The sequence below is a fragment of the Spinacia oleracea genome, chromosome 4 (assembly GCF_020520425.1).
Source record: "Spinacia oleracea cultivar Varoflay chromosome 4, BTI_SOV_V1, whole genome shotgun sequence".
NCBI classification, from domain to species: domain Eukaryota; kingdom Viridiplantae; phylum Streptophyta; class Magnoliopsida; order Caryophyllales; family Amaranthaceae; genus Spinacia; species Spinacia oleracea.
This window is the reverse complement of record NC_079490.1, coordinates 114716581-114725788: the sequence shown is the minus strand read 5'-3', so window position 1 is coordinate 114725788 and position 9208 is coordinate 114716581. Positions and strand designations below refer to the sequence as shown.

Sequence of the window (9208 nt, the reverse complement as noted above, 5' to 3'; positions counted from 1 at the left end):
GGCTTGCAAGAAAATCCCTGCAAGTCCTCAGTATACTGTTGTGGTATTTCTAATGCTGACAAAGAAGGAATCAGTGTTGTTTCTGGCTTCAGCTTTGGAGAGCTACCTTTTAGGTACTTGGGTGTTCCAATCAGTACCAGAAAACTTCAGGCTGGTGAGTGTGATCAACTGGTGAACAAAATGGTTGCTAGAATTAAAATTTGGAGCTCAAGACATCTCTCTTTTGCTGGAAGAATGCAGCTTGTTAACTCAGTTTTAATGAGTGTCAGTGTGTACTGGTGCCAGATTTTCATCCTTCCTAAGAGTGTTATTAGGAAAATTAACTCTGTATGCAGAGCTTATCTTTGGCATGGTACATATGATGATAGCAGGCCTGGTCCAGTGGCATGGATTAACCTGTGTGTTTCAAAAACACAGGGTGGGCTTGGGTTCAGAAACCTTGCTATTTGGAACCAAGGAGCTGTTGGGAAACTGGCATGGTCCATTGCTCAGAAAGAAGATAATTTATGGGTAAAATGGGTGCATGCAGTCTATGTTAACAGAAGAATTGGTTGGTGTACATGCCCTCTATTGCTGCTAGTGGGGCAGTAAAGTATATCTGCAAAGTCAAACTTGATTGTACCAATAGGCTGCATTCTGACTCTTGGCTGACAACCACAAAATATTCTATTGGAGACATGTATAAGCAATTGAGTGAGCAACAGGCTAAGACCAATTGGTCTCATTTTGTATGGAATAGATTCACCATTCCAAAACATAGGGTCATTCTTTGGTTGGCTCTGCAGGACAGGTTAAAAACTAAGGCCAAGTTGTTCCCTTATGGGGTTACTGATGATGATCTGTGTGCTCTCTGTGGCTTACATACAGAGAATAGCTCTCATCTGTTTTTCTCCTGTCACTACAGCACTGAATGTTGTAGGAAAGTTCTTCACTGGTTGGGGTTCAACACTCACAGAACAAGCTTGTTCATGATCCTCAAATGGGCTCATAGGCATTGTGTGGGTGGTTTTAGAAGGAGAGTTTGTTATGCTGCTGTTGCAGGGGTGGTTTATCAGATTTGGAAGGCAAGAAATTCAGCAATTTGGGATGCTAAGGTTCCATCTTTGGATAGCAGTGTTAACTGTATTCAGTCTGATGTTAGACACAGAATTAAGAGTATCCTAGGTAGGAAAGTGAGTACTAGAGATAAGGATTGGTTATATTCCTTGTAATGTTGCTGGTTTTCTGCTCTTTTGAGCTTTGGTTTGCCTGCTAAAGTGGAGGGAGTCCTTCCTAGAAGGTTTGTCTCCCTTTAGTTGGGCTTAGTTTGTAATAGTTGGTTGATTAATATATTAAATCCTCTCTTACTTGTCAAAAAAAAAAAAAAAAGATTGAGAGTGTTTTTTTTAGGGAAATAATAAAGTAGATAATTGTTTATTGGTAAAGTACAAATAAAAGTAGGTGTGGAGATTGAAAAGTGGGAAAGATGTAGAATGTGTAAGAAAAATTAATCATGATTTATGTAAATTTGAGAAAAGTGTATGAAAAAGTGGGATAATTGTATGTTCAAAAATAAAAAAAATGACACTTATAATGGAACACTATTTTTAGAAATAGGACACGTATTTAGGGACGGAGGAAAATATTAAAACTCAAAAATCAGCCATCACATTCGACGAGAGCAAACAATAGACAAAGAGGTTGATACAATATTTTTGGATTACGTGTTTTATATGGAGTGTAATATTTGGTTGTTTTTTGTTGCACGTAGTAAATAGAGGCAAAAAAATCACATATTTCACAATAGTTTTTAAATTACATATGTTTATATATAAATGAAATCTTAAAACTTTGGACTTAGTTGAATATTTGGATTTCAAAAGGTTGAGTCCAAGTTCAGTCCAAAAATAATTGAACTTGTTAATTTGAGTCCGAGTCTGACCCCAAATTTTTTCAAGTCCGATCCAGCCCAACATGTTTGGACTGAACTGAATTGAGCTTTAGACTTTTCTCAACCCACTTACACCCATAACCACCATATACAGTCTTGGAGTATGTGAATCATATTGGACATATTCTATAAATACAATTTAAAATATTTATAGAAATTAACAATATATTCATACTACCTTCGTTTCACAAAGATTTTTATAGTTAATGTTTGCACAAATATTAAACAAAAGTAGAAAAGTTAGTTGAATATAATAAAATATGGATAATGTAAGAGAAATGTGTAAAAAGGTAAGTGGTTGTAAGAAAAAAAAATGAATAAAGTAAGAAAAATTAAGTGGAAAATTGTAAATATTATAGGACAAAAGGGTAAGTTAGTAAATTTTCATGTCCGAAAATAGAATAAACAAATGTAAAGTACATTATAGACGGACTAAAACGGAAAGTATAAAGATAATTTTGAAAGAAGATAGTATTTTCATTTGATTTGACAGGTGAGTAGACCAACAACATGTAACTTTACCAAAATTCATTAGTCGATCTAATTAGCTTTCTCATTTTTTACTAATGGTAGATTGGTAGTAATTATAGAAATGGTAAGATTATAAATTTACACAATGTTTTGGTGAATCTGAAAGAAAAATAAAAGGAGGTGGTAAGATTATATGATGTGCATGGTAAAATCGATTATAGCAGAAATAAGTTATCCCCGACATAAAGACATAGTGGAGTGATTTACTTACTCCGTATAATCCAATAAAAAAAAACATAAATTTAAAATTGGTTGCATGTTAGAATTATGCACACTAGGAAGGGAAGAGGAGAGGAGAGAGAAAAAGAGTTAAGAGAGACAGCTTAGGGTAGAGCTTATGATGATGTCTTTTTATTAAAGATCCACATCTTATCCTCCTCTCACTTCTGGAGTTCTGGTAGTTCTGTACACAAATACACAACAAAATTCAGTATTTTTAAGGAGAAGCTAGCATTTTGTTGGTCCATTCCATATTTCCATATTTCCATAATTCCATCATATATATTTTTCTCTTGAGTTTTAGTAGTTACCTACCAAAATCAGTCTACTGATCGAGCTGCCGTCACAGATAAGACGAGGTTTGTGGTTCATTTTTAAGGAGTACTCCGTAGTAATTAAGGGAGGTACGACTAATGGCACAGTTACCTCCTAAGGTCCCTAGCTTACCAAATCAAAATTGGCCTCCTGCTTTCCCACCTCACCAAAGAATGCCCCCTTTAACCAACAATGTTGGTCCGCAGCAGCAGGCTTCACCCCCGGCTTCTAATGCGAATAACTCTAACAACCCTTCTTCCTGGGTTGACGAGTTTCTCGATTTTACTTCTGTAAGACGGGTTACTCACCGCCGATCTGTCAGTGACTCCATTGCTTTCCTTGAAGTTCCTCATCTTGGTGATGACTGTCGTAATTCCGGTAATGCCGGTGCTGGTGGCTTTGATAGGCTTGATGATGACCAACTAATGTCCATGTTTTCTGATGATATCTCCGCCGGGATAACGGGGATGGTGGGCCCACCTTCTTCCCCATCTGATCAGAATTCAAATAATGATGATAAGGATATGTCTGCTGATAACACTAATTCTAATGTAAACAATAACGATCAACAGCTCCTACAATGCTTCCCCAAGAGCGAGCCTGGAGAAGTTGAGAGCGCGTGCAACAATAATTCTGATAATAACAACCAAATCCCCGCTCCAGCTTCCGATGACGCCAATCAGAATTCCGCTACCGATAATATCCTCGATCCCAAACGCGTCAAGAGGTAATTCATTTTCCGAATTATAAATCAATACCAGGGCTTGTGTACGTATAATTATTTCTTTCCTGTTTGCAATTTATCATAATAACTGGCCGTCTAAGAACATGACCTTGTACTTTCTATCGCTATAATCACGGTCAAATATTTTTTTTTTATATTGCATAATACAAGTAAATAATGTCATAATTGGATCTAAACTCATAATTTATTGGATCTAAACTCATAATTTATTGGATCATTTAAGATTGATTTGTTTTTTGTTTCAATTTTCTTAAGTAGAATTTTGGCGAACCGGCAATCGGCTCAAAGGTCAAGGGTCAGGAAATTACAGTACATATCGGAGCTAGAAAGGAGCGTGACTACGTTACAGGTATAATATTATGTACGACATATAATGTACTGATTATAAATATTACGTGCATGAATAAGTTTGATAGTAAATTAAATTATTAGTATAATTAAGTTAATTAATTTTAATATTTACGCGTTTTCGAGGTTATAAGTTTTATTCAATTGTAATTTAATTAATTTTTGTGAAATAATAATAAAGACGGAGGTATCAGCCTTGTCTCCGAGGGTTGCGTTTTTGGACCACCAAAGATTGATTCTTAACGTGGACAATAGTGCTCTTAAGCAAAGGATTGCAGCTTTGGCTCAAGATAAGATTTTCAAAGATGGTAAGTACATAAGTTTTCTCTTCTCTTCTTTAATTAATTATTTATTATTATCTCTAATCTCAGATTAGGATTTCGATCCATCTCTTAATAATTTCTTAAACAATTCTTTACTTGTTCAAGTTGATAGTTAAGATTTAAGACGGCCGATCGAAAACATTGAATTATTGTGTATATTATCATGATTTTATCAACTGTATTACGTAAGTCGTGAAAAAGGTTTTTCGAGTTATAGTAACACACCGCGCAATAAAAAGCTAGGGTGCATTGTGACAGTAATTTGATTTGTATTTTTAGTCAAGTGTAATAAACTACGTACTCCACCGTAATGTCTTATTCATCAACTTGTTCTTCTTTACTCGCACATGCATGTGAATAATTGTAAGTCGAAATCACACCATAAATAGAGACATTAATTATTCATGTTTCTTAAAAATGCCTAGAAAAAGGGTTTTACTTTTTAGTGGTTATTAAGAACATGCTATTAACACCCTAGGAAAATACCTTAACTATTGAAGATTGTACAACCTATTATTATGTTATAAAATTGCCAAATTTTGTCTACTCCCTCCGCTCTTATTTATCAGTTCCTTATAAAATATTAAATAATCCACTAAACTAACAACTTGCATGTGAATCTATAAAAAATCTCACTCATTTAGTGTTTTGTGTTGTTAAATTAGAAAATAAAGGGACCACTTGCATATTTAATTGGGATGAAAAAGAAATTACAATTGTAATATAAGGATAAAAGGAGAATAATTACTGAAGAAATAAGGAAAGATTTTAAAAGAGACTAATAAAAAAAACATCCGAATACAGGAATGAGACTAATAAACAAGAACGAAGAGAGTAAAATTATGCTCTTCCACTACAAGAATCCGCGTTCATACCGACCGCTCAATTCTTCACTAGTTATAATTCTAATTACCTTAAACACAAATGGCAAAATAAATCACTACTCCATGCTCCCGATTCCTAAAGAACACGTAGTAAAACGATTCCGTATAATGCTTGAGTTTAATTTATAATGATTATAATTTTGGCCCTTAGTTCATTGAATAAAGTAGCGTTTTGAAAAAAGAAAAACCATAATTCTAATCATTAGGAGGTAATTTAATTTGATAATTTTCAAGAATAATTATAGGAAAAATCACTCATTATCGTATGTTTCGTAATTTTTCTGTTAGAAAAACTAATTTTGAAAAGTTATTCCTATAAAAGAAGAACACTTAATTATAACAATGTCAACAAACAAACTTAAAATTTGATGTTTGATTATTTTTAAATATAAAAAAAAACAGATTTTGGCTAGAAAAACACGGTATGCTACATTTTTATTTATGCTTAATTTCTTAATTATAACTGAAAATGTAAGAATATCTAACATTCTCATGGTAAAAAAAACCAATTTTAGAGGTTACTCTATAACTATATTTGGTATATGATAAATGATAATGACTGGTTTCATATACAAGAATAGAGATTTAATTTCATTCAAGCATTTGCTTGTACAAACATTGTTTCTTTAACTTCTAATCCATACAAAAACTTGCATATGTGTTGAATATAATGCTAATAAATCACTACAAGAAATTGTACCATTAACGACGGGAAATCCCGTCGCGAAAGGCCAATAATCGTTGATTAATGACGGGGTTTCCTGTCACGAACCCGTCATAAAAGGGGGCCGTCGTTAATAGAAAATTTCGTCGTTAATCCGTCGTAAAAGTCATTTGCGACGGTTGTTCCCGTCTTTGTTTGGTTGTTAGACCCGTCGCAAAAGACTTTTACGACGGGATTTTTGACCCGTCGTAATTAGGTTGTCGTTAAAGATACAAATTCTTGTAGTGAATTCATCTTACTTACCTAAATAAAAACTTATATAAGATGGTCTTATGTATAAGATCAACTTGATTTATGTACTGTAACTATTTACGGTTTGTTAACGCAATGTACGTTGTGTTTTTTTTTTAATTGCTGACATTAGCAACCTTGTTCATATGATGGTCTCATATAAGAGACTTGTCCATTTACGTATACTGTCATTTGAGGTACCAACCATAACTAATACGACTAGTACACATTTGAACCTGATGTCTACACAGTGGGTAGATTAATAAAGATACTAATGGAACAGGGTGGTGGAATTAGTACATTAATGATATGATGCAAATTAAATAGTAATGAATGCGTGATATCTTTTTAGGGATAACAACGTAACATGTACTTTGAGTGACTTTATTCCACTTTCAGATCCAAACAACTCCTAATTAATTCTCCTAATACAAAAAAAACTTAATCATAACACCATCATCTTTTGGTCCAGCTCACCAAGAAGCGTTGAAGAAGGAAATTGAGAGGTTAAGGCAAATATATCAGCATCAACAACAACAACAACAAAACATGAAGAACAAGATGAACACCAACAACACTACCAGCGCAAATGCAGCGTCCACGCCACCCACGTCCGATTTTAGCAACATGGGTTTTGCGGACAAAGAACAACTTATGACCTAGAACGACTATTATTATTATTATTATTATTATTATTATTATTAGAGGTGATCAAAGGTCAAGTCGAACCTAAAAAATGCTGGCACTCAGAGGTAACTGAAAAAATAATGTTGAAAAAAATAAAGGAGAGAGAAAATGATGATAGTGTGACTAGTGGTGATTGTGGTGGTGGTGGGATTATCTAACCTGTGTGTATTCACATGACATGTTCCTAGGTTCTTCAACTTTTTTCTTTTTAGTTTTTTTTGAGGTTTTTATTTGTTTAATTAAATTTAATTATTTAATGAGGAGAAGGGGACCAAGATCAAGTGGAAGATTCAAGGCTGGTACACTGACACGTGTCCAACAAGTATGGGGTTCAGATTGTTGTTCTAAATTACTATTTTAACTTATTTGGGTTAAGATTTTTTTTTATTTTTTTTTTGTGATTTTATGTTTCGGTTATTTTCTGAATTATTTTTTAGTAAAAGAATTTAATTATTTATAGGAGAATTATTTATTGGATGTGAATTTTTGGGAGGGAGGAAAAGTGGGAGTGTTGGGAGGTTGTCAGATTGACTGGGGGGTGTGTTCAATGTCTCATTGTGATGACTACTTTTCATTGTGGATTAATTTTTCTAATTGTAATAATGCTCTTGTTATATTATTCTGTTTTTTTTAATATTATTATTGGTATGCAAATGCAATTGTATAAAGGAACTTTAATTTTTTAAAGAAAAGTTCAAATTGTGTTCGTGTAATTTGATTTGCTTAGCTTTCCGATTGATAATTGCCATGTTATTTTGGCAACCGTAATTTTCATGTTTATCACTTTATTGTGGAATGTTTGTATATAGAATCAATGACATACAATTAAGAGACGTATGCAATTATGCATGCACCTTACTTCATCTTTTGCAGGCTAAAGAGCGGAACTTCGTATGTTTTTGTCTACCGAGTAATATCATGATATTCCCTTTCTAGTAACTCATACATTTTGTAATTTTTCATTTCAATCAAATAACACCTTAGAACACGTACATTGGTTGACTCTTTAAAAGAGTTCTTGGAGGTCTCTTTACTCCCTCTCTATCATTATCTTTCTACAAGATACACTCAAGAATTCATTCCTAAAAACACCCAACATTGGTTGGTTCCTCAAATGAGCTCTCCAATATTTTTTTTATCGTTTGGTGGTCCCATGTCAATTCTTCATTTATTTCATATATATCAACAATGTTAATATTTATTGGTAATAACTAATAAGTTAAGTTATTATGATAGAAAATTTTAGGTTACTGCAATATTAACAATAATTAGATTTCAAAAAAAATAATTATTGATGATAAAACATTGATAACATCTTGTACTAATTAACTGCTATTATCTCCTAGATTATAGCTATAAAGGATAATCATAACTGATTAATTGAAGAAGACAAAATAATTTTAGTTGCAAATAAATAGCACAATATTAGGCTTGTTAAATAGGGAAGGGAAAAAAAAAGTAACCATTATTGTAGATTTTCCGTAAAAAAATATTAAACATATTAGTTTTTCATTTTATTGAATCATAAATATTAGATGTAAAAAAGTTATTACTTAATTGTATTTTTACCCAAAGTTAATATCTACTTTTAAAAAAGTTACTCCTCAATTTTCAACAAGAACCAACTCTTGGAGGGCTCTTGGACAAGAGCTATCTTGAAGTAGCTCTCCATGAAGAGCTACTCAAGAGCCCCTCAAGAACCACTCAAGAGCCCCAATGTTGGCAAAGAGCTAGTTCTTGTTGGAGAGCTACTTGGAGAGCCACTCCAAGAGCCCCAATGTACATGCTCTTAGTATATCCGAAGTAAATGGTAGAGGTTCTATGTGACATACACTAGTGGAAAAATGTTCATTTGTGTCGGTCTTTTAAGCCCATTTGCGTCGCACATTGGTGCAACGCAATAGAAAGTGACGCAAATGACTAAAAGTCATTCCACCGCACTTTTGTGCGACGCAAATAACAGTCATTTGCGTCGCACATTATCTAAACTGCGACGCAAATGACTTTTTTGGCACCATTCTGAAAAGTCATTTGCGTCGCTGATTAAGCTAATGTGCGACGAAAATGACTTTTCAATATGGTGCCAAAAAAGTCATTTGCGTCGCAGTTTTACCTAATGTGCTACGCAAATGACTTTTTCTTAAAAAACTGAAAGTATCATTTTCGTCACTCTTTAACAAAAGTACGGCGCAAATGACTTTGATTTTATATAAAAAAATGAGCTCCACGTTTTATTTATTTAATCTACACTCATATGTATAGTGCAAATTA

The 9208-nt window shown here is 33.4% G+C and overlaps 2 protein-coding genes across 3 annotated transcripts; both read left to right on the top strand.

The window, feature by feature from the left end:
• The first annotated feature begins 677 nt into the window (after positions 1–677).
• Positions 678–1211, top strand: LOC110787026 (uncharacterized). The gene has a single exon (XM_021991608.1). The coding sequence runs from the start codon at positions 678–680 to the stop codon at positions 1209–1211; it is 534 nt and encodes a 177-aa protein (XP_021847300.1).
• Positions 1212–2706: 1495 nt separating this feature from the next.
• LOC110787039 (basic leucine zipper 34) lies at positions 2707–7650 on the top strand. 2 transcript variants are annotated; one of them, XM_021991613.2, is made up of 4 exons: positions 2707–3722; positions 3996–4089; positions 4270–4396; positions 6723–7650. In XM_021991613.2, the coding sequence occupies exons 1-4, from the start codon at positions 3094–3096 to the stop codon at positions 6911–6913; spliced, it is 1041 nt and encodes a 346-aa protein (XP_021847305.1). In that variant the 5' UTR covers positions 2707–3093; the 3' UTR covers positions 6914–7650. The 2 variants fall into 2 exon arrangements, with proteins under 2 accessions (XP_021847305.1, XP_021847306.1); XM_021991614.2 differs by having other exon boundaries at positions 2708–3722; positions 3999–4089.
• Positions 7651–9208: the final 1558 nt, after the last annotated feature.

Bases quoted from the DNA above. Each gene is read 5' to 3' on its own strand.
- LOC110787026 (XM_021991608.1), top strand. From the start codon at position 678: ATGTATAAGCAATTGAGTGAGCAACAGGCTAAGACCAATTGGTCTCAT.
- LOC110787039 (XM_021991613.2), top strand. From the start codon at position 3,094: ATGGCACAGTTACCTCCTAAGGTCCCTAGCTTACCAAATCAAAATTGG. The intron at 4,090-4,269 runs GTATAATATTAT...ATAATAATAAAG, and splicing joins GGAGCGTGACTACGTTACAG to ACGGAGGTATCAGCCTTGTC. The intron at 4,397-6,722 runs GTAAGTACATAA...CTTTTGGTCCAG, and splicing joins AGATAAGATTTTCAAAGATG to CTCACCAAGAAGCGTTGAAG.